This window comes from Anabrus simplex, chromosome 11, assembly GCF_040414725.1.
Source record: "Anabrus simplex isolate iqAnaSimp1 chromosome 11, ASM4041472v1, whole genome shotgun sequence".
Taxonomy (NCBI): Eukaryota; Metazoa; Arthropoda; class Insecta; order Orthoptera; family Tettigoniidae; genus Anabrus; species Anabrus simplex.
In genome coordinates this window covers 88,399,162-88,426,130 of record NC_090275.1, presented here as the reverse complement: position 1 = coordinate 88,426,130, position 26,969 = coordinate 88,399,162, and the positions used below count along the sequence as shown (strand labels likewise).

At 39.1% G+C, this 26,969-nt stretch overlaps 1 protein-coding gene across 1 annotated transcript in view; it reads right to left on the bottom strand.

The window, feature by feature from the left end:
• The window catches only part of LOC136883088 (uncharacterized), a 93,805-nt gene that overhangs the window by 10,972 nt on the left and 55,864 nt on the right, over nucleotides 1-26,969 (bottom strand). Inside the window, exon 4 of the mRNA XM_067155262.2 lies at nucleotides 19,292-19,377. Within this exon, the coding sequence (XP_067011363.2) occupies nucleotides 19,292-19,377 (86 nt within the window). The remainder of the gene's footprint in view (nucleotides 1-19,291; nucleotides 19,378-26,969) is intronic.

Genomic DNA, 26,969 nt, shown 5'->3' with positions numbered 1-26,969 from the left:
GGTGGGCTCATCAGTTGGTACCTAGCACACTTACCAATATGCTGGCTAGTGCATACCGTGGAGGCCACTGCGTAGGCTAACTGGAGCCACCGGCAGTGCCAATGCACTAAGAGACTTTGTCTCATCACTAAAAATTGATGCCTGCTTGGCCATCAGATGATATAGATGTTGATTCCCATAGGGAATCTGAAATATTTGTCCTGAATGAGCAAATTTATAATACCAATATAAATGGTCCGTTATTGGACATTATAAATTTTCCAGCTAGCTCATTCTTGGTTGCCAGCGTTTCGCCCTCGTGTGCTAGGGTGGGCTCATCAGTTGGTACCTAGCACACTTACCAATACGCTGGCTAGTGCATACCGTGGAGGCCACTGCGTAGGCTAACTGGAGCCACCGGCAGTGCCAATGCACTAAGAGACTTTGTCTCATCACTAAAAATTGATGCCTGCTTGGCCATCAGATGATATAGATGTTGATTCCCATAGGGAATCTGAAATATTTGTCCTGAATGAGCAAATTTATAATACCAATATAAATGGTCCGTTATTGGACATTATAAATTTTCCAGCTAGCTCATTCTTGGTTGCCAGCGTTTCGCCCTCGTGTGCTAGGGTGGGCTCATCAGTTGGTACCTAGCACACTTACCAATACGCTGGCTAGTGCATACCGTGGAGGCCACTGCGTAGGCTAACTGGAGCCACCGGCAGTGCCAATGCACTAAGAGACTTTGTCTCATCACTAAAAATTGATGCCTGCTTGGCCATCAGATGATATAGATGTTGATTCCCATAGGGAATCTGAAATATTTGTCCTGAATGAGCAAATTTATAATACCAATATAAATGGTCCGTTATTGGACATTATAAATTTTCCAGCTAGCTCATTCTTGGTTGCCAGCGTTTCGCCCTCGTGTGCTAGGGTGGGCTCATCAGTTGTGCTAGGTACCAACTGATGAGCCCACCCTAGCACACGAGGGCGAAACGCTGGCAACCAAGAATGAGCTAGCTGGAAAATTTATAATGTCCAATAACGGACCATTTATATTGGTATTATAAATTTGCTCATTCAGGACAAATATTTCAGATTCCCTATGGGAATCAACATCTATATCATCTGATGGCCAAGCAGGCATCAATTTTTAGTGATGAGACAAAGTCTCTTAGTGCATTGGCACTGCCGGTGGCTCCAGTTAGCCTACGCAGTGGCCTCCACGGTATGCACTAGCCAGCGTATTGGTAAGTGTGCTAGGTACCAACTGATGAGCCCACCCTAGCACACGAGGGCGAAACGCTGGCAACCAAGAATGAGCTAGCTGGAAAATTTATAATGTCCAATAACGGACCATTTATATTGGTATTATAAATTTGCTCATTCAGGACAAATATTTCAGATTCCCTATGGGAATCAACATCTATATCATCTGATGGCCAAGCAGGCATCAATTTTTAGTGATGAGACAAAGTCTCTTAGTGCATTGGCACTGCCGGTGGCTCCAGTTAGCCTACGCAGTGGCCTCCACGGTATGCACTAGCCAGCGTATTGGTAAGTGTGCTAGGTACCAACTGATGAGCCCACCCTAGCACACGAGGGCGAAACGCTGGCAACCAAGAATGAGCTAGCTGGAAAATTTATAATGTCCAATAACGGACCATTTATATTGGTATTATAAATTTGCTCATTCAGGACAAATATTTCAGATTCCCTATGGGAATCAACATCTATATCATCTGATGGCCAAGCAGGCATCAATTTTTAGTGATGAGACAAAGTCTCTTAGTGCATTGGCACTGCCGGTGGCTCCAGTTAGCCTACGCAGTGGCCTCCACGGTATGCACTAGCCAGCGTATTGGTAAGTGTGCTAGGTACCAACTGATGAGCCCACCCTAGCACACGAGGGCGAAACGCTGGCAACCAAGAATGAGCTAGCTGGAAAATTTATAATGTCCAATAACGGACCATTTATATTGGTATTATAAATTTGCTCATTCAGGACAAATATTTCAGATTCCCTATGGGAATCAACATCTATATCATCTGATGGCCAAGCAGGCATCAATTTTTAGTGATGAGACAAAGTCTCTTAGTGCATTGGCACTGCCGGTGGCTCCAGTTAGCCTACGCAGTGGCCTCCACGGTATGCACTAGCCAGCGTATTGGTAAGTGTGCTAGGTACCAACTGATGAGCCCACCCTAGCACACGAGGGCGAAACGCTGGCAACCAAGAATGAGCTAGCTGGAAAATTTATAATGTCCAATAACGGACCATTTATATTGGTATTATAAATTTGCTCATTCAGGACAAATATTTCAGATTCCCTATGGGAATCAACATCTATATCATCTGATGGCCAAGCAGGCATCAATTTTTAGTGATGAGACAAAGTCTCTTAGTGCATTGGCACTGCCGGTGGCTCCAGTTAGCCTACGCAGTGGCCTCCACGGTATGCACTAGCCAGCATATTGGTAAGTGTGCTAGGTACCAACTGATGAGCCCACCCTAGCACACGAGGGCGAAACGCTGGCAACCAAGAATGAGCTAGCTGGAAAATTTATAATGTCCAATAACGGACCATTTATATTGGTATTATAAATTTGCTCATTCAGGACAAATATTTCAGATTCCCTATGGGAATCAACATCTATATCATCTGATGGCCAAGCAGGCATCAATTTTTAGTGATGAGACAAAGTCTCTTAGTGCATTGGCACTGCCGGTGGCTCCAGTTAGCCTACGCAGTGGCCTCCACGGTATGCACTAGCCAGCGTATTGGTAAGTGTGCTAGGTACCAACTGATGAGCCCACCCTAGCACACGAGGGCGAAACGCTGGCAACCAAGAATGAGCTAGCTGGAAAATTTATAATGTCCAATAACGGACCATTTATATTGGTATTATAAATTTGCTCATTCAGGACAAATATTTCAGATTCCCTATGGGAATCAACATCTATATCATCTGATGGCCAAGCAGGCATCAATTTTTAGTGATGAGACAAAGTCTCTTAGTGCATTGGCACTGCCGGTGGCTCCAGTTAGCCTACGCAGTGGCCTCCACGGTATGCACTAGCCAGCGTATTGGTAAGTGTGCTAGGTACCAACTGATGAGCCCACCCTAGCACACGAGGGCGAAACGCTGGCAACCAAGAATGAGCTAGCTGGAAAATTTATAATGTCCAATAACGGACCATTTATATTGGTATTATAAATTTGCTCATTCAGGACAAATATTTCAGATTCCCTATGGGAATCAACATCTATATCATCTGATGGCCAAGCAGGCATCAATTTTTAGTGATGAGACAAAGTCTCTTAGTGCATTGGCACTGCCGGTGGCTCCAGTTAGCCTACGCAGTGGCCTCCACGGTATGCACTAGCCAGCGTATTGGTAAGTGTGCTAGGTACCAACTGATGAGCCCACCCTAGCACACGAGGGCGAAACGCTGGCAACCAAGAATGAGCTAGCTGGAAAATTTATAATGTCCAATAACGGACCATTTATATTGGTATTATAAATTTGCTCATTCAGGACAAATATTTCAGATTCCCTATGGGAATCAACATCTATATCATCTGATGGCCAAGCAGGCATCAATTTTTAGTGATGAGACAAAGTCTCTTAGTGCATTGGCACTGCCGGTGGCTCCAGTTAGCCTACGCAGTGGCCTCCACGGTATGCACTAGCCAGCGTATTGGTAAGTGTGCTAGGTACCAACTGATGAGCCCACCCTAGCACACGAGGGCGAAACGCTGGCAACCAAGAATGAGCTAGCTGGAAAATTTATAATGTCCAATAACGGACCATTTATATTGGTATTATAAATTTGCTCATTCAGGACAAATATTTCAGATTCCCTATGGGAATCAACATCTATATCATCTGATGGCCAAGCAGGCATCAATTTTTAGTGATGAGACAAAGTCTCTTAGTGCATTGGCACTGCCGGTGGCTCCAGTTAGCCTACGCAGTGGCCTCCACGGTATGCACTAGCCAGCGTATTGGTAAGTGTGCTAGGTACCAACTGATGAGCCCACCCTAGCACACGAGGGCGAAACGCTGGCAACCAAGAATGAGCTAGCTGGAAAATTTATAATGTCCAATAACGGACCATTTATATTGGTATCACAGGAAGTATGCGAGCGAGATGATCGGTCTCTGATAAGCCTTCCGAAAATAGTATGAACTCTGGCTCCACACGTGTGAATCTGTCATGCACTTAAATGCCATTACTTAGCAAATGTATAGATCAATATATTGCATCAAGCGCTCGTGCATTTATGCGAAGCGCAATGCTATTTGTGTCAAATAACTAGGTGTCGTACCCATGCTTCACTACGGAATTCTCAGAAAGACTGCCCTTATAGTTTTCCCAATAGGGAACATGAATGATCCGGGGTTTTAATTAAAAATATGCTAATCTGATTCAAAATTTCATGCAGAATTCAAAAATGTGATCAGAATGTACAATTAACTCCAAACATGATAAAAATCTAAATTCAAGTACGAAAATGTCACGTGACGCAAGTACGCAATCTCATTGGTCTGACTCCATCGTACAGGTTGACTGAATTAGCAGATGAAATAACAGTGTGCTGTGAGAAGCAGGATACACTTTGCGTATTTCTACTTTGTTAGCGTCTGGTATAGTTAAATTCGAGGTCTATACATTGGATAATAATCTGAGTGGTATATTTTAGACTTAAAATGAATCCTGCGCAGACAGTACGGCAGAAAACTTATAAATGGTGTATAGTTCCGATGTGCAACAGCAAATCGCATACCAACCCAAACAAATTGTTTATAAATATTCCAAAGACGCTAAAACTAGGGAAAAATGGATTTTGGCGAGCCGGAGATATGTTGGATATATATCGGAGAAGTGTACAGTTTATTTTTTGAAGATCATTTTAGCGTAAGTTGAATTTGTTTGAATTTTCAATCACTTTTCCATGTCAGCTCTCCTAGTGGTAAAACTTTAAATGTTAAAGTATGATGCTTTAATTAAATGCTTCAATTACATCTTGGAAAATGAAAGTAATAAACAGTGCATTAATTAATGCTGATTATTAAAGTATTCTGCAAACCTAACCTATGTTTTGGGTGATCCATGTCAAGGTAATAAATCAAAGGGGTTACGAACCATATTGACAGCTCTAATTATACCATTTTATCTTGGCATGCAACAGTTATTTATGTCTTTATTGAAGAGCTTACATTTGTAAAGAAATTTTTTTTTTTGCTACTTGCTTTACGTCGCACCGACACAGATAGGTCTTATGGCGACGATGGGATGGGAAAGGCCTAGGAGTTGGAAGGAAGCGGCCGTGGCCTTAATTAAGGTACAGCCCCAGCATTTGCCTGGTGTGAAAATGGGAAACCACGGAAAACCATTTTCAGGGCTGCCGACAGTGGGGCTCGAACCCACAATCTCCCGGATGCAAGCTCACAGCCGCGCGCCTCTACGCGCACGGCCAACTCGCCCGGTTGTAAAGAAATTAGGCTATAGCTAAATACTATAACATAACAAAAATAGGCGTGTACAGCATGAAAGAAAACAACGTGAATTTAACAAATGTATATCTCTACACAAAACCCAAGCTTGTCTGTTGGGGTCTTATAAGTTAACAATGCTCAATTATAATAATTATAATAATATTAATAAAATAAATAACATAAATAACAGGTGAAAATAGTGATGTTGGTGTTTAAAATATTACCAACTTAGCCTATGTTTTAGGTTATACAAGCCAAGTCAATAAACCGAAGGTTAAAAATACCAGGCGAGTTGGCCGTGCGGTTAGGAGCGCGTAGCTGGGAGCTCACATCCGGGAGATAGTGGGTTCGAACCCCACTGTCGGCAGCCCTGAAGATGGTTTTCCGTGATTTCCCATTTTCACACCAGGCAAATGCTGGGGCTGTACCTCAATTAAGGCCAGAGCCATTTCCTTCCCATTCCTAGGCCTTTCCTGTCCCATCGTCGCCATAAGACCTATCTGTGACGGTGCGACGTAAAGCAAAAAAAAAAAAAAAAGAAGAAGTAAAAGTTACAGCACCCAAAGACATTCCTGTATTAAACGACTAAAATGTCACAAAGAGACTTTTCTTGGGTGATATGCTCCAGCTTGTTAAAAGCCAAATGTAATTAATATTATTGGCTTTATGCCCCGCTAACTACTTCTACGGTTTTCGGAGACGCCGATGTGCAGGAATTTAGTCCTGCAGGAGTTCTTTAAGTGCCAGTAAATCTACCGACACGAGGCTGACGTATTTGAGCACCTTCAACTACCACCGGACTGAACCAGGATCAAACCTGCCAAGTTGGGGTCAGAAGGCCAGCACCTCAACCGTCTGAACCACTCAGCCCGACTTATGAAAACTAGATGAAGTCATCTTTATCTTTATCATGTTTGGCTTTTTCCCTCCAAGATATTTAATATTTCTCTTTCATGGGCCCCGGAAGTGGGTAGGCCAGTTGCCTCAACCATATATATTTTTTCGGGAATGATAGATTATAGATCTATAGTAAGTACTATCATCTTTCTTTCTTTCTTTCTTTCTTAATCAGTTTATCCTTCAGGGTTGGTTTTTCCCTCTGACTCAGCGAAGGATTTCATCTCTACCACTTCAAGGACAGTGTCTTGGAGCGTGAGACTTTGGGTATGGTGATACAACTGGTGAGGAGGGCCATTACCTCGCCCAGGCGGCCTCACCTGCTATGCTCAACAGGGGCCTTGTTGGAGGATGGGAAGATAGGAAGGGATAGACAAGGAAGAGGGAAGGAAACGGCCGTGGCCTTAGGTGCCTGGAGGAGGAGTGGGAAAACACGAAAAATCACTTCGAGGATGGCTGAGGTGGGATTCGAAACCCCTCTACTCAGTTGACCTCCCGAGGCTGAGTAGACCCTGTTCCAGCCCTGATACTATTTGTTTTCAACTTTCACGGCAGAGCCGGGAATCGAAACAGGGACTGGGGGAGGGGGGGGGGGCAGCTAATCACATTAACCACTACACCACAGAGGCAGACAGGTACTACAACGCTACATACATGTTTATATTAGTGCTGAAATCCGATTTCTTACTTTACTAATGCTGAAAGCCCGAAAATGTAATGTTATTCTTTAATATGGGAATCAGTATAGAAGGAAAAGTTGAAAGTGATGTGGTTTCTATCCAGGTTCGTTGTTATCCTAATACTATGAGTTACAGTACATTGCACGTATATGAAAGATGCCACTTACAAACTTGCTTTTTATCCACGAATTTCTGCGGCCAGAAGTCACTATTTTTCATGAATGATATCTATACATAGTAGGTTGTCTGACTGCTGTTTTGAACCTTTCTTCTGTCATTTTGAAGTTATTTGTGATCACGAATAATAAACAATCGGCTTTTAGTAACGGCTGATGCACAGTGGCTGGTAGAGCTGCATGCGGTACTGGATCGTGATGGCACAGCGCGCCGCTTATGTCAGAGGCCATTTCACTCGCCTTGCGGAAATGCACTTTTAAATATTTTTTTTAAATGGTAGAAAACAAGGGAACTTACCACAAAGTAATACGATTACATACTATTTCATTGGTGTACTTTTCAAAAAAAATATTTTTGAAAATTATGCATGTTCCCTACTGAAGTCAACATAGGTCATTACAATGACGTCAGTATATGAATGTCACGATTAAAAGTAATGCTGCCATATGAAATATTCTATAAAATGAAAAACAGCACATTTTCTCACTTTTAAAGAAAAATACTAGTGCCGATCTAACAGTTCAAAGTTCCAGAGCTAGAATGACCAGGCTGCAGACAGCCGTGAACACTGCCATTATTCCATTTAAGATGATTCTTGTTGCTTTAAGGGACCTAAAATCTAGGTCATCGGCCCCTAATGGTACAAAAGACTAAATGTAATGACAATTTAAAAGTCCAAAATCATCCAATGACCAGAATTGGAAACGTGATGAAGAATGAATGGAGGGATATACATTTAAAACAATCAGTGGATCCGACCCGCAATGCCACACATTTCCAGAAACTACGTAGGTGGATCAAAAGGTTAGTTGCACTAACGCTCCGCAGCACCGCGCTGTGTGTCCCAAATGTGGGCACAACGGAAAGAGGGACAGACACTGCCCACATGTCTGTTACGCAGGTCGCTGTGGTGTCTCTTGTAGTATTGTGTGAATAGCGGCCAAATGCAATGGCGCGTCAACTGGACGTTCACGCCAAATATGAGGTGCGTGTGACTATCCGATTCCTATGGGCCAAAAGGAAGAATTGCATGGACATTCATTGTGAAATTAGTGCTGTGTATGGGGAGCGGGCCACTTCCCAGCAAGGTATCGCAAAGTGGTGTCAGCTATTTGAAGCCGGACGCACGGATATCACGGACAACCATCGCGAAGGCAGGCCGGCAACGTCCAGGACCCGTGCAAAGGTCAACAGTGTGAATGTGATCATTAGACAGAACCGGCACATTAAACTGAGAGAAATCGCGACGCAGCTGAACATGTCTTATGGCAGTGTGTTCGCCATTGTTCACAAGGACCTTTGATATCGTAAGCTGTGTCAAAGATGGGTCCAACATCTTCTCACCGATGAGCACAAGGGACAATGTTTCCATTCCTCCCTGGCATTTCTGCAACGCTATGCCGCATAGACGGCAACGGGTTTCTGCGGTGAATCGTCACAAGCGATGAAACGTGGGTCCACCACTTCACCCCCAAAACGAAGCGAACATCAACGGAATGGGTGCACCCCTCATCGCCACAACGAAAGAAGGCCAAGGTTCAACCTTCAGCTGGTAACGTTATGGCGACAGTGTTCTTTGACACGGAGGGTTTGCTGCACATGGAATTCATACCGAAAGGAACGACTCAACGCGGAGTCGTATTGTCAAACGTTGCACCGGTTGCGTAAAGCAATTAAAGAGAAGCGCCGGGGGAAATTGAGCACCGGTGTGATTTTGTTGCACGATAACGCAACACCTCACAAGGCCCGCCAAATGAGAGGACTGCTGCAGCGTTTCAAGTGGGAGGTCTGGCAACATCCACCCTACAGCCCAACCTAGCGCCATGTGACTTCCATTGCAAGTTATGAATCTCATTCCGTATTGACGGTTATCACTTTACAAAAGAAAATTCATAAAATCCTCCTATCAATACAATTCAAGTCATCTGTTAGATGAAGCAAAGTCTATACATGTTTCAGCCTAATCTCAAGGCCATCTTCAGTAGTAAAACAATGATATACATAATATACAAACAAATTAAAAAAACGTAATGATGTGAAGTGACAGTGATCATGATTAGTGAGTTAAAAACACATTGAGGTGCAAAGTCCTCTCGTCTAATAGATCTTGCCGACTGTTAAATAAAACACTATGCTGAGGAGTGTAGTGAGACCGTCAATACTACGTATAAAACGTGTAACATCTGTAATGAGAAAAAAGGAATATATGAGTGGATGAAGAACAAGTTAAAAATGATGTACGAAAAGAAAACTCATATGACTTACTTGTAACTAAAAGTTGTCGTCTCGAATGGAGATGACCTTGTCGGTCTCAAGTCATATTGACAACTAAGCCTGTGTGTGGCTTACTGTGTATCTGTGTTGATGTGGTTGGGAGGGGTAATGGAGGAGGAGGGGCAGGGAGGGAGGGACGTTGTGATTCGCGGAAGGAGGGTGTTGATGGAAGGGCGGGTCTTGTTCTAGAATGTCGGTAGTGAAACTCTCTATTAATGAACTGTTCGCAGATGAGCGGGACAAAGGTTTCCAATAAAATATTTTTCTTTTCGTTGATTTCATTTAAGTTATAGACGGGATTGTTATATTGGTCGATATCTATATATATATATTCTCTAGTATATTAAGGGACCTTTCTGTTCGTAATGCAGGATCTTTAAATCTTGATCAATTGTGTATTTATGATTTTTCTCTCTACAATGTTCGCTCATGGCTGAGTAGCGATTATACTTTAGGGCATTAAGATGTTCGGAGTATCTTACATTGAAACTGTTTTACTACTACTGAAGATGGCCTTGAGATTAGGCTGAAACATGTATAGACTTTGCTTCATCTAACAGATGACTTGAACTGTATTGATAGGAGGATTTTATAAATATTTTCTTTTGTAAAATGTGACTTTCATATGTTCGGTAAGCTCAAACGGAACTCTGTGGTAGAAGTTTCCAGACCGATGAGGTGAAGGCCGCTGTCTCCGAGTGGCTGCAGAACGCTGGAGGAAATTTCTATGCATCCGGCATCGACAAGTTGGTTGTGCGTTCCCAGAAATGTTTGGAGTCTCATGGAAACTATGTGGAAAAGTGACGTTACAGTGTATGTCGTTAGTCGTGTTGCTGTTGTATAGGTGGAGTAATAAATGGCCATAAGTGGGACGTGCAACTTATTTTCTGATCTGCCCTCGTAGTGTTAATCAATAGTATTACTGACTAAGGACTGCTTCTAGACCACAACCCTGAATCGATGACGGCTGTAGTCTAACGGGGTCCCAAAATCCAGGTCATTGGCCCCTCATAATGGTACTTATCACTAGGAAAGTAGAACCATGGTATTTGCCATGTTGTGGTACTAATCAAAAGTAGCGTAGACTCGCGGTATTCTACACATTATGGTACTACTCACAGGTAATATAATGCGCACACGTAACACAGACCTATGGTGTTTCTCACATTGCGGAGTCATTTACAGGTAATGCAAACCTATGATGTTCCTCACATAGGTGTACTAATCACAGGGACTCTTACTATCCCGTTGTGTTCCTTACATAGTGGGTACTAATAAGCAAGGCAGTGTAAAACTCACCCTGATTCACACAGTCACTACTAATCACAAACCAATTGTGTACCTAACATAGTGGTACTACACACAAGTAAAAGCGACCAATGGTGTTCTCCACATGGTGATACTGTAAGTAGTCTCATGGTTCTAATTCAAACATCCCTAGGTCGCCCCTTTTAGTCTCCTCTTACGACAGGCAGGGGATACCGCTGGTTGTATTCTTCGCCTGCGTACCCCACCCACAGGGTGTGCGTTTGGTACGCGAGAGCTATTTTATGTAGCTCAAGTCCACCAGCAAGCCGGGTAGGACCCCCTTATCCGCCACCTGGAACGCGTAACATGGGAGTATCACCTCTCCCCCTGCTACACCAGCGTAGTAGGTCCATGGTTATTCTATTTAAGTGTGCACACTGCTGATTCCAATCACTGCCTCAGAGCAGGGATCGAATAGCTGGAATACTATGATCCAGTGTGTTACGTATCGGTAGTATCAGAACATTTATGGACCAGAGGAATAACATGCTAAAGAAGAGAGATCTAACTCCCCAACTACTTCCCGCCAATATTCAGGCAGGCTGTTACACTAGGTATGCAGCAGTATTCCCTTCTATCGGAGATAAATGGCAGCAGAATACACAAAGCACATCACAACAAACAATGGTCAATGTAATGTTATTGTTGATCAATTTTATGAGCTGTCTATATTGCAGGCCTTCACATTTAGTTTTCTTCTGACTGATATTAGGGCATCTAATGTAAAGTGAGTGGTCCTCTCTTATGACTCCCTCTTGTGTTATTCAAACGATCGTTCCTTCATGACTTCTCATTCTTATAATCATCTTCACAATATTATTATAGTCGGTATGGTAAAACTAAAGACATTAATCAGAAATTGTACTCTATAATTAAAATTAAATTTTGGCACCTTCCCCTAAACTACCATATCGAACAGGGTGAATAAAAATTTTTATAGTGTAGACTGCAGTTCCTTATTCCTTGACTTTACATCCCGATTTTCATTAATTTCTGTTCACCAATTTTCTCGTACCTCGGCGCTGAATACATTAATACCGTATTTACTCTTGTATTAGACCCCCCTGGCTTTTCGAGACGAAGAAAATGAAAAAAAAAATCTCGCCTATAAGACCCCCCCCAACGTAATTCGCCAGAGAACGATGACGATTCCGCTTCGAAGCGGGTACAAGTCTTGTTACAGCTCTGATGACATCGCACAAATTTGTGAATAGTTTTGTCCGTACGACCTACGCAATGAAAAAACGCGTCGAATCCATGCGGTACATCTGTGTTTCGTAGTTAAGAAATGTCCGCCTCTGTAGCGTACGTCTACTGCAGCTCTGATGACGTCGCACAAATAGATGAACTGGCCTAGCTTCGTGTCCAACCCGCACTGCAAGCATGCATCAGTCATGCTATATGTCTGTTTTGTAGTTAATAATGTCCACCAGCGTAATGGCTAGCACAATTAGTTGCTGTTTTCGGGGGTCTGACCGATTCCCGGTACCGTACTGCCAAAGATTTACGAATGGCAGGAAGGCTGATATGCGGTAAAAGCGGTACCTGTAACTCCCCTCCACTTGGCGTGTCTAAAAAGAGCTGTATCACCTCGGGATGAGGAAACAAGTTTACTTTAGTTTAGAAATATTCACGGTTGTTGCTATTTATACAGCAGGCGAGATCATTAACAAAGTGGTCGTTTAATATCTCGTAACTCGGGCCATTATAGGCATTTATTTGGAGAGAAGTTTAAAACGTGATAAAAGCTATCCAATTCAAACGATCGTTTTACTCGCCAACGTACCTAACAAATAATAATTTTATGTCCCGACGTACTTTAAATGATTTTCAGAGACGCCAAACAAAACATACTAGGGTATGCGTTAATAATAATTGGTCCGTCTTATCTCATGGACAGCTGTTTACGCAAAACCTGATGCAATAAATGTAGAGAACAAGCATGAAATATACTCAAAAATAAGGCTCTGTTCTTAAGAAAAGAAATTTGCTCATTTCAAACATTGATATCGGAATTAGAAAGATGTTTTTGAAGACTTTTGTGTGGAGCGTGGCATTGTATGGAAGTGAAACATGGACGATAACTAGCTCAGAAAGAAAGAGAATAGAAGCTTTTGAAATGTGGTGTTACAGAAGAATGCTGAAGGTGAGATGGATAGATCGAATCACGAATGAAGAGATACTGAATCGAATTGGTGAGAGGAGATCGATTTGGCTAAATTTGACGAGAAGAAGAGAGAGAATGATAGGACACATCTTAAGACACCCAGGACTTGTTCAGTTGGTTTTTGAAGGAAGTGTAGGTGGCAAGAACGGTAGGGGTAGACCAAGGTATGAATATGACAAACAGATTAGAGCAGATGTAGGATGCAATAGTTACGCAGAAATGAAAAGGTTAGCACAGGATAGGGTGGCATGGACAGCTGCATCAAACCAGTCTATGGACTGATGACTCAAACAACAACAACACATGTATTACATTCGGAAGTACAACTCTTAACATACGCTAGTTATCAGCTGATGGTTTGGCATGCCTTCTACAGTATGGCTTTATTTGGAAGGAGTGGCTTCTGCTACATATACACCTTCTGGGAATAGATTTACACTGTTTAGACTCTATAGTCGGGAACGAAATTATTTTTAAAAGGTTCAAAAAGACGGGACCTCGCATGCTCTTGATTGCAGTGCATGGCTCGAACAGAATGAACAATGAAGCATGGCTGACGCGACTGACGAGAGATACCAGTGAAGATGACGTCACATAGAATGGCGACACGCCGGTAGCAAGGCATGGAAGTTGGAGGTGCAAGGCAATAATTCAAATGAAAGCAGTGATCAGGTTTACTGTGTGGTAGGCCTACTGCCAAACTGAGAGACAAATGACTGGCCATTAAGTTCTTTTGTATCAATATTTAATTATATGATAACACGATACCCTTATCCCTTTCTTCTACGGGATCGAGTATGAAGCGAGATGAATCTTCGTAGCGAGTTTTCACGGCCGTATGCCCTTCCTGACATCAACCTCACCAGAGGAATTAACGAGATGTATTGAATGACGTGATATGAGTAACTAAAACGGACTTATACGTACCGTAGGCCTAAAATTCGTGTACACCATTTTTTGTCTTTACGTTTAGAAACGCTGCCTTCCGACGAAAATAGCCAGTATAACTTAAATACATTCTAAGTTTGTTAAATAATAGTATAGAATGTTTACACGTACAATTTATAGCTCTTTATAACCTAGAAGTCATGTGTTCGCAGCACAAAATTGAGGTTATCGCATATTGGACCCCCCTTTATTATTTTTGGCTGTAAAAGTGGGGGAAAAAAGGGGTCTAATACGCGAGTAAATACGGTATCTCTTATCATAGCCAGTACAGTAAAAATGTATAAGACTTAAATGACAGGAAATTTAATAATATATAACTAATTATGTAGTATTTATTGATAGGGTTAATAATAAATATATGAGAATAAAATTTTAGGCCTTCCCCTGAACTACCATTTCACTCAGCGTGAACACAATTATTTATGGCCTAGATTGTAGCGACTTATTCCCCAAATTTATATACCGATTTTCATTAAATTCTTCTCAGTGCATACATACATATGTACATTACAGAAAATTAAAACGTGCATTTCTCCTTGTTACTATGGTCGCGACCAGTAGAGAAACATCTTTCTTTTTAAATTCTGAGCAATGTACACTCATTTTATTTATATTGAGATAAATTAAAATGAGTCAGAATTGTCTCCAAATGCCTCCTAAAATCTCTTAGAAAAGTCACTAGTCATTATTACGGAGCGGATTTTTATGTAATTACATATTTTTTTTGTGTAAGTTTTAACGCAAGTTATGAAGTTCATTATTCCTATTGTGCTTCCCCAAGTGTAAAAACAATCTTATTTCACATAAAAACACATATTTTCAAATTTTTTAAATGTAAATGCATATTTTAAGAAAATCTATAATAAGCACATAAATCGGCAATATTTGTTGATCAATAAAATTTAAAATGCTTCTGTGTTATAAAATAATGCTCATATTTTCATTTTACGATTATGGTATTGTTTTTAACAGTGTATTTAACATAATGTGTCTGAATGTTTCGCCTATTTATGGACTTCCCTCCATAAGTTTTAAAACTTGCTGGTCACTGGCTACGTCGTTACATTTAGACACCGATTTGATTTGCTGCACAAGATGTTTCCTTGCATGATGCCATTCCAACTCTTTATGAGTCGGCCCTCTCGGGTTTTGTTTATAGAATATCAGCGAAAGGCAATCACAGAGAGATATGGTGACGTAATTCCGTTATGACGTGGGAGACTCTGAAGAATATTGCCCCACCATTAGGTAGTGGAATTTTATCACTCCTAAGAGTAAGGTTAGCTGTTCGGATCCATATATCATTCCCGTGGTCGTGTGATTTTGTATGGATTTATAAGAAATATTTCCTTCAGTGTCCGCTGCTATTCTTTTTATTGAAACAGTGATTCACCGTAAATGCGTGTCGTAACCTGCAAAATAATGCCAAAAGGGAAGTTGAGTACAAGGTCGCGTCTCCAACAATATGTAGTAGAATTTAAAAGCATTTTCACTACCAATGGAAAAGTGGTATTTTGCCAACCGTGTGGTAAAACAGTACGTGCAGATCAACGTTCTCAACTAACCCAGCATTTGTCTGGAAATAAGCATACTGCGGCTGCTTCGCGTATGCGTTCGCGACAATTACTAATAGCTGAACCAGCTACTTCAAATGCAGGCCCATCTGAATATTCCCAGTATTATTTATGTGTGCAGAGCATTTGTTTGCGCCAACATTCCTCTTGGTAAAATAAATAATCTGGGACTGAGAAATTTCCTAACAAAGTACATTAATTTTGAGCCTCCATACGAATCCACATTAAGGAAAAACTATCTCCCAAAATGTTACGAAGAAACTTTACAGAGAATTCGGGCAGTATGTGATAGTGAAAAACTGTGGGTGAGCATTGACGAAACCACTGATTCAAGTGGCAGAAAAGTAGGAAATATTGTAGTTGGTGTGTTGAAGAATAACAAAACTGCTTGCGAACATTCTTATTTGCTACCGTGTAAAGAAATGCTTACTGCAAACCATGTCACTGTAGCTAGGTTATTCAATGAAGCCATGCACTTACTTTGGCCAAAAGGTATAAAATATGACCATGTATTGCTTTTCCTTACTGACAGTGCAGCTTACATGAAAAAGGCAGCCGAAGGCCTTTCTGTGAGCTTTCCGAAAATGATACACGTAACTTGCGTTGTTCATGCTCTACACAGGTTAGTGAAACTGTGCGGGCTCAGTAGCCTCAAGTGGATAAATTAGTGTCTAATGCAAAAAAAGTCTTCGTAAAAGCACCCTCAAGAATCGATCTTTAAAGAGAAAAACCCGGATCTTGCGCTTCCTCCTCTGCCTATTGTTACGCGGTGGGGTACCTGGCTTAGCGCTGTGGTATACTACGCAGACAATTTTGAAAGTTTTGCATCCGTTGTGAACGTGCTAGATAAAAACGACGCGTCAATTGAGATTCTTCAAGAGATACTAAAAGACAGCTCTTTGAAAAATGATTTGGCGTTTATATCTGGCAATCTAAGCTTCTTGTGTAAAACTATAGACATACTTGAAAAATCCACTAACCTATTGTCCGAAACGGTGAAGGAAGTGTGCGCTGTTGAAAATTAGATTCACTCCCGGCTTCGCAGGTACAGGGACTGTTAAAGGTCAAGTTCAGGAAAAGCAGAGGATTTCAAACAATGTGCCAAATTTCTATTGTATTAGAGGGTGCTCATGTTGGCGAAATTGACAGCGTTATTGTTGGTGACATTCCTCTCTTTAACTACGCTCGTCTGACTTCCTGTGATGTGGAGCGATCGTTTTCTCAGTATAAGGCGTTCTTTAGAGATAATCGGCATGCATTTGTGATGGACAATTTGGAGATGACCTTTGTTATTCACTGCAATTCTGAGACTACTTCTAGCAACTAATATTCCAGCGTGTGATGGGTGAGTACGAACTAGTACTATGATGATAGGTTGCTTTTGCCATATTTAAACAAAACATTACCTTTAAAAAATAACCATTCATAATATCTACTCTGGCATATCAAAAATTAATATACCATACAGCACGTTTCCATACACAGACACCATTTTGCCTTAAGGAGCATGTTTGGTAGCACCATATTCTAATACAAAACATTATACTTATTTACTTCTTGAGCGCGAGTAGTTATGTGATATTTAAAGGAAAATAATTTCAATTTTTTAATCACATATTTTAAAGTTTTTCAGCACATAAAAAAATAAATATTTTTCACATTTTTAGCACATAAAAATCCGCTCCCTAGTCATTATCATTGGAATTCTGTCACTAAATTACTAACAAAGACTGCGTATCTAGCAACTAGTCTAGAATTGACTAGACTGATGTGAACGAACATGAACATAGCATGCAAGAACGAGAGCTTGACGATTGATATATGCGTCACGATATACAGGTTTTAATAAACATCGCACATTCGCGCACAGTTCTTGCATTAATAAAGGTAGATATTTCGATTGAAAGCGGCCAATGAGCGAAGGACTTCCGGCCACTGGGTTAAAAAAGCTGAAATGGCAGGATCTGAAAACAAATGTTTTTAAGTTCACCAAAACATAAGCTAAAATAGAGAGAAATAATAGAATAATCGGGAGGCGGGAAAACTGTCGAAAATTGGGAGTCTCCCGCCTAAATCGGGAAAGTTAGCAGGTACGATACAGGCTTGCATGCTTGCAATGTAGCGTCTCTTATATTGGGCAAACAGGCAGGAAATTTTTACAGAAGATACATGGAGCACTATAACGCCAACAAGAACAGTAAGTTTTCAGCAATGAGGTCTCATATGAAAAATCTGGGTATCAATTCACAACTATAGAACTGGTTCTTGAAATTATCAAACGATTAAGCAAAGGTAAATTAATGAATGAGCTGGAAAACATTTACATTTATTCAGACCAGCACTACAACAAAAATCAAAATCTTAACGATATATTAGAAATTAAAAATCCCCTATGAGATTACTTAATTTATACAAATATTGAATTTAGAACAAAACAACTTTATAAAAAAATTAAATTCTTCATCCTCAAAAAGCCCACTACTTCAACAAACAACTCCCTCCCAATCCACCCCATACAAACTCCCTGCAGCCAACAGCGCACACACTTAAGGCTACGCCTATCCCCTCATCCTCCCCCCCAACCCCTACCCTCACACAGATACAACAGAGGAAGCACAAAGGTCAGTCAATCCGGCACTGCCAGTGCAGTTAGTTACCTCCACAACAGTCGAGGGGTAAGTAATATGTAGACAGCGACTTCCTCAAATTCAGCTGTCTTCAATTCTAAGTATAATTTCTCTATCCTCTCATTACAGACATTATCTACACACTTCTCAGTTATTCAGAGCCAACACTGAAGCAACATTTAATACCAAGACTGAGCGTCCCCTTTAGACTATTAACATAAGAGGCAGCAGTTGCATTCTCAAGCTAAGACACTGCCAGCATCGCTAATCGAGAACCATTCTTCACTTACGCAACGGGATTGAGAAGAATGCCGGATCCAAACTACATAAGCTAAAATAATGTCAACAGGCCACTACCTACATATTTAAACAATCTTACTCGAAACAAAACCTCATCTAAGAGTGGTTAAAAAATTACAATTCAACTTATCACCTTTGAACAAGATTGCCTAATTCTAGAAAACAATATTTTATGACTTCAACCAGCTAAAAAAGAAATCCAACCATATTCCATTTAACGTGCTAAAAAAACCCACACACATATTCAAGTAGAACTTGATATATAAACTAGGATCACAGTTTTAGCCATAGACATTCAAACCAACATTGAAAATACGGACATAACGATCAACTAGTTCATAAGTTCTTTATTCATAAGATATCAACAACAATCATCCATCTCATCCACACTTTTAGATTCTTTTTATTGTGCAAATCATTAAAATGTCAAATAGAGCATACAATAAGACTTTTTAACTTTGTATAAAGTAGTATCCATATAATAATATTGGATAAGGTAAATCAGGATCCTGATCAATGACCAAAAGGTACGAGATAAAGGATGGTGATGCCCATATAACGGGCAAAACATGTCCCTAAAAGTTATTATGGCAAGATGTAAATCTTAATTTAAAAACTTTACTTTGTATTGAATAGGTGGTTATCAGTAAACATTCATGACAATCTGTGACATAACCTCTCATGCCGATAGATCGGCGCTCTGAGTGCAAGAGGGTTAAGAAAAGACAGGTAAGCAATTTTATCAGGTACCTGCGCCTTGGACGAGAGCCCTAAATGCAGATCAGTGGCAACCAATTGATAATTTTTATTTATAAACAGATTTAACAAAATTCAATTTTAACTCACCTTTTCTGCTCCATATATAAGAAGAGCACTCAGGAACACCTGCATAGCACCAATTACTGCAGCTGTGACACTGAGGCCGTGATGAGCTGAAGAAAAAGTTTATTTTATAGGATGGATCTATTTGAATAATAATAATAATAATAATAATAATAATAATAATAATAATAATAATAATAATAATTTAAAAATAACAATAACACCGTTTTTTTTTAAGGGAGGTACTGAGTTCATGACCACAGGCTGTTGTCCAGTTGTACTTCCCCTTAAAATGATCACTGACCACAACCAATATGATTAGATTTTTTTGCAGTTCCATTAACTTACATTACAGCTGAATCAGTAGCCAAAGCATTTTATGAAAACCTGGTATCTCACTTTGGAGTACGGTCCTCTGTCACTAATGATCAAGAAAGACAATTTGAAGCATCTCTTTTAAACACCCGAGAATGCTTTGCGGCATTAAGCTCCAAAGAAGACACCCTCAGAGTAATGGAAAAATCGAAAGACTGCACAGAATACTGAAAATAGCTTTGGATGCATATTTTATTAACCCAATCGCATTATTTGACGACTCCAGCTCGCAAAAGTTATTCGTAGCGTATGAATCCAATGACAAGCTCAGCTCGCGGCAATGCACTGCATTCATCTCAAATGGTGTATGGTAAAACCATGGAGCTGCCAAGTGAATTTAAGTGTGCCAGCTTCGAAGAAGGATTGCTCAGATACTTTTGTGACCTAACTTCCAAGACATTATGGGAAACAAAAACTTGTTCCTGTACAAGTGAAAATCAATTAAAATGTATTTGTACACCAAGACTAACACCAGCGACCCCGATGTGATAGCATTATCACTTTTATTAACTGTAAATCGCTATCACTTGAAAACTGACTCACTTTAATCACACAGTTCACACACACACACACACACACACACACACACACACACACACACACAAAAAAAAATGTATGTTGGATCCATTTGCATTTAGGGCAGTTGCCCAGGTGGCAGTTTCCCTATCTGTTGTCTACCTTGTTTTTTCTTAAACAATTGCAAAGAATTTGTAAATTTATCAAACATCTCTCTTGGTAAATTATTCCAATCTGTAACTCCTCTTCCTATGAACTAATATTTGCCTCAATTTGTCCTCTTGAATTCCAACTTAATCTTCATATTGTGATCTTTTCAACTTTTAAAAACACCACTCTTATTCGTCTACTAATGTCATTCCACTCTGCACCATCCTGAGGGGGTTTCTTTCTTGCACCATATTGGGCGACCTATCAATTGCTCCGGCTATTTTCCCCTCAACCATCCATCACTTTTACAGATCATTAAATGGATGAATGCATATAATATAAACGATGCTATGTGTCGGTAGCTATGCTCGCTTCTACTATTCATTGAAGAAACAGTTATCGCATCATAGAATTTAAGCGATCTCGTAACCTTCATTTTTCCTATCACATTTATTGATATGATAATCCTTAAATTGCCACGCGACACCTCTCAGGGATAATTAAATTGTTTATGCGAACCGTACTATTTTTACGTGAGATCAACTGAGATACCACATTTCTTTTTTAACAAATTACCATCGATACCATTCGTCCTCCAGAATCAGTATCAAGTTTTCAAGTCCAAATCATTCGAAGAAAAGAAAGAAAATAAATAAAATATTTTTTAAATGAATTAATCCAAAATTATTTATATCATAATGATATTAGCCTAACTCCTAAAATAATAACATCTAAATTGGATAATCTATAATTTATTTCATGATTCCAGATTCATAAAAGAAAATCTGATAATATTTATCAATATCAATTATCTTCCTCCTCTCTCTATAAAAAAAAATAAATTTCAATCTATCTTCGATCTGATTCAATTATTCTTCTTGCATCCATTATGCGTATCACAAAAATAAAAGATTAATTCTCTTAATTACATACACTGAAAGTACATATTCTAACTGTTGAAAACGTAGTATAACATTTTTGGGTTAAAAATAAAACTAAGTCCCTAAGCCTTATGAAACTTCATAATAAATATGCATAATGCGAGTCCATCAGTTCTTGTTTCATTCTTTTTTTTTTTTAATGCTTATTTTCATCATCATCAAATTGATATTCTGTCCCTATAATGCATTTCTTTCGATGTTATAACGTTAGCAATCGCAAGTAAGTTCCAAATATATATCAGCTCAAAATAGCTATTTCAAATATATATCGTTCATTAAATGAGAAATATTGGTCACCTTGACCATGTCATTTGGTTAAAATATTCAAATAACACCTTAAAATTAAATGTAGGTATCGTGTAAAGAATAATTATAATTGTAGTTCAAATAGAAATTATACCTAACATGATTTATGGTTTTACCAATATTCAATCAGATGTCAAAAACTCCGTAGGAATGCATCTGGTAACCTATTTTATCCAATTGTGGTAGAGATTTAAATTATGGAATTGTTCTATGAATTAAATACATTCGACACCAAACTCCAAATATTATTCAGTTCAACGTTGATATATTATCTATGAAGACAACAAGTTTCCCTACTTTTATTTCTTATTTGGATATTTAATATGAAGACAGTTTACGGTAACCCATATACGAAATCTGCGATGTATTTCATTGTATTCGTGTACCACTAACCCAATATATCTCGCATTTCCATACTAATATCTTGCCGCATATGTCAAACATCACCATTGGCCAGTAATACGCCGTATTTACCGCCAAAATTAACCATAAGTATATCTATCTCTCCATTTACCAATATTAATTACCATAATATATCATTAATTCCCATAAATATATCTCAGCAAATAATTACTCGTAAATCCACATAAACATGCCACCCAAACCATAACTTCCCAACGTAAACATTTATCATTTCCAACACGGCGGCAAATCATCTTAACCTCTCAATGTACTGCAACGGTACTCTTTTGGGTTAGATTTCACATATAATACACATAAACATGTAATCCCGAAAAGGAAACACATATAAACCAAACAAGTTAATATTTACTCACATGTCATCGCGTCGTATCAGCAACCAGATATTAGTTACTCAGAAATCAACTACCTTCTTTAAAAATATTAAATTAGGGATACGTCTCTTTATGTACGATGTTTCAATCCCATAATGGTTGAAAATCACATTCTAAATCTCTCCTTATTCATTTATAAACATTCCTATATTATGACATTGATTGTAAACTCTGAAGAACTACCTACTCCTAAAATAATAATTTAACAAGGACAATCTCATTGCAAAGATGGCAACGACTTAGATTTTATCACTAAGAACTATGTAAAAACAACATACCAATGTTCACTTTAAATATGAATACTACATCTACTGCACATTAATTTCAAGGTAATAAATTAATTCTTTGGAACTTATCTTGCGATCACTGACGTTAGATGACTGGCTTTGGCTTCGATGTTGTCATCTTAGTATTATTATTTATAAGTTTCATATTCCGTATTGATTGGATTCAATGTAATAGATAAGAAAAATGTTCCACCGATCAATACATTTATTGTGGATGAATTATTACACTAGTACCGGTTTCGACCTATCTTGGCCATCATCAGCTACCACACAAATTTACAGTCATGGGATATATTACAAAGAAGTTACTTAAGAGCATCCAGATGTCTGATAAAAAATTGAAGTAAAATATATTGCAGTATGTTGCGTTAAAATAGCTCTGATTAAAAGTCGTGATGGTTAGAATAAACTAAAACCTATTGATTGGGCATGGACACGAGTACATAAACACATTAAAATATATATGCCACATCATAAGACACTAAAAATATATAGCACATTAAACACATTAAAACATGGTATATTTTAAAAACGTCTATTAAAATTTGAGTTCATGTTGCGTTGCATTCGTTCTTCAATCCTCTTGTAGTTCTTGTGTTGATTAAGTTGAATATCAAGAATGTTCTATGGTTGATATACTTTGTATTGGTATGTTATAAGAACTCTTGGCAGTAAAATTTGAAAATTAAGTTGATGTAGCAAGATAGGTTTTATTATCAGAGTAGTTGGTGGTGACACTTCTCTCGTCTATGCACGTTATATGGTCGTTATCTGTAAAGAAAAGCTAATGAGTATAGCGTTTGTATGAAGGAATGCCTGGATGTATGTGTGAAATGAAAAAAGTACTTACTGTTGTTGCTGTGGAGGTTGTGTACCGATATGTTTGGATATTTGTTGTGCTCTGCTGCGAGTACGTCTGGGGCTCATGTGAGCTGTGTGGATGGATGTTGGTGGAGGGGATGGAGGAGTGGCTATTGTGAAGGTAGGGGCGGGTTAGGTTTGTGATTCGTCGGTTTGTTATGACGTGTGTTTACTAATTTGAGATAGTCGTTTTTTATTGCAGGAATGCCCCTACCTTCACAACAGCCAGTACACAACCTCCACAGCAACAACAGTAAGTACTTTTTTCATTTCACACATACATCCAGGCATTCCTTCATACATACGCTATACTCATTAGCTTTTCTTTACAGATAACGACCATATAACGTGCATAGACGAGAGAAGTGTCACCACCAACTACTCTGATATTAAAACCTATCTTGCTACATCAACTTAATTTTCAAATTTTACTGCCAAGAGTTCTTATAACATACCAATACAAAGTATATCAACCATAGAACATTCTTGATATTCAACTTAATCAACACAAGAACTACAAGAGGATTGAAGAACGAATGCAACGCAACATGAACTCAAATTTTAATAGACGTTTTTAAAATATACCATGTTTTAATGTGTTTAATGTGCTATATATTTTTAGTGTCTTATGATGTGGCATATATATTTTAATGTGTTTATGTACTCATGTCCATGCCCAATCAATAGGTTTTAGTTTATTCTAACCATCACTACTTTTAATCAGAGCTATTTTAACGCAACATACTGCAATATATTTTACTTCAATTTTTTTATCAGACATCCGGAAGCTCTTAAGTAACTTCTTTGTAATATATCCCATGACTGTAAATTTGTGTGCTAGCTGATGGCCAAGATAGGTCGAAACCGGTACTAGCGTAATAATTCATCCACAATAAATGTATTGATCGGTGGAACATTTTTCTTATCTATTACGTTGTCATCTTAGGACTGCGTTGGTCGTCTCCATCCTCCGTTACGTCACCATCAGGTTGAAGTTTTGGGACCCGGGATAGTAGAAACAGCTGGGCGGTTTCCGTCGGAAAGTCGGCTCCATCTCCGATTTAGCCTCTCATGTTGTAGCCGTCAGTCATATGCGAAAGAAACATTTCCAAAATGGGAATTAATTTCACGTCCATACTCTTGAGAATGATAATCTAGTTTATCTCTGATACAGGTTATTAAGATAGTAATTAAATGTAAATTTCTTTCGGCAGTTTAACAGGTAAAAATCATAAAGTTAGCTTTCTAAAAATTTCTTTTGTCCAGCTAATCAACCTATAATGCGTTAAACTCGACTTGATTTCTCGTAACGGCCTTCGGTCTATAATCCGACTACTGTTCGGGTAATTTTCAACTTTCTCTGATTTCCCGTCACGATATTTCTTCAAATATAGGTGTGATTCAAATACTTCTTCGCTTTGTAGGTTCTTTAGCCCGTAATAACTGCAATATCTCCCTTCTTTATGCTAGGATTGTTTTTTTTCTCGTGGATAAATTTACGTAGCTTTGCGTAACAGATTTTTTTTATTGTTCACCTACTTCTTTTCTAACAATTTTAAAAACCTATTATTTTATCACGGCCGCATGGATCCTTTATAACTTTCCGTCTCAGTCCGTGATCTAGGCACACTTAATTCGCCAAATAAACATCTTTGCCGTCACGTGCATGGCCTCCTTGATTTTATACGTTCGTCTATATATATATATAATTCCGAAATCACGGCCTATTCCACTTGATATATGCGTTCTTTTCCGATGTATGGCCCAATTACGTAATCTTCGCGATCTCATTACCGTGCATGGCAAACTTTTAATGTCGTATGGCAACCTTTATTCCATTATCAGGACGATGAAAACGGTACGCCATCTCTCCTCTTCACTGACAGCTCAGAATATACCACTTAGTCGAGCACCACTTCTTTCTCCGAATTCTTCCCCAGCCGAAACTCTGAAACGTTTTCTTAAATCTTACTCTTGTCTAAAATCACCCAGAACAAATCACGCTACTTTCCTTTGGATTTTTTTTTCCAGTTCTCTAATCAAGTATTCCTGGTGAGGAAACCTACTCTAGTTGGGGTCTTACAAAAGACTTATTCCCTCTCCTTTACATCCTTACAATTCCTAAATATCCTTATGACCATATGCAGAGGTACATACCCTTTATTTACAATGCCATTTACGTGATTACACTAAGGAAGATCTTTCCTAATATTATCCGCAAAACTTTTAGCGACACTTCCTTTTACGGGGATGAGGAGTACAAAGGGAGCAACAACAGTTCCGGTAATAATGCCAACTGAATGGAAACGAAATCTGAATTGAGTCAATAGTATGATCGATCGATATGAATTTTTCCAAACTGTTGTTTCCGTGTAGGAGTTCTAGGTTGATCTTGTGACGTACTTTGATTTTCCTCAATCATGTTCAAGCTCGGCCTACATTTTGACTTTGCTTTGTAAATAGCAGTATTTAAAATGTTGCAATTATACCCCCAGATGACTCACGACAATGCATAATCTATTCATATTTTTTTGTGTCAGAAATTGACAATACGAATGTCGGAAGATAACCGAGGTCTACCGATTCAGCACTAGGGAGCCAAAGTATCACTAAAAGTTTAGCGGATAATACTAACAGTGATCCCCGTAAGAACTGTTCATCCTGCAAGACACTGCCACCTTCTTTCTTGTTTTTCTTTTTGATCGTAATTTGTCAGTCCTTTCTTTTTACCTCACTTTATCTCTGCCACAGTGGAGCCACTGCAAAAGCAATACCTGCAAACTTTTCTAATGTGCTCATAAAACAAACATGTTTTTCAGTAATTTATACTTATCTTTACTGGCTATGGAAACCTTTGTTCCCACTGGACAAACCCCTCAACTTATTTCAGATTTCTTCCTCATCTGAATGTCGTGCACTAATTTGCCGAAGTTTCACCAAATTGGTTTTTACATTTCACCACTCTTCCAAGTTTCCAGATTTATGGAAAACTAATAAACCTATCACAAATGACCTCACGTAGCAAGTAAAACTAAAATGAGACTACTTCCAATTTGTGCAAATAGAGAAGAGTAATTTTATCACGTGATACATCAATGCAAACTATTTTCCAAAATTTTGTAAATAACTGTTTTCAGACAAAATTATTAGCATTTCATTTTACAGCAAAATTGGTAAATCCAAAATTACTTCAAGATGATCTAAAGCAAATAACACTAATTTGTCAAATTGACAGTATGTGAATCTACTTTTTTAAAATAGAAGACATTTTTAAATTAATGAAAAATTCTTTTAGACCTCTAATAAAATGTTGAAATGTTGGACGTGTCCTAGAGGAGGAGGAATTATGGTCACCCTGATTACAGTATAAAAAAGGCCCAGGGTCAACCAGAAACCATACGGAACCTTCCAATTTCCGATGCTCTCCCGACTGGTGCGGTGGCCTGTCATTCTTGTTCTAACACTCCACAGT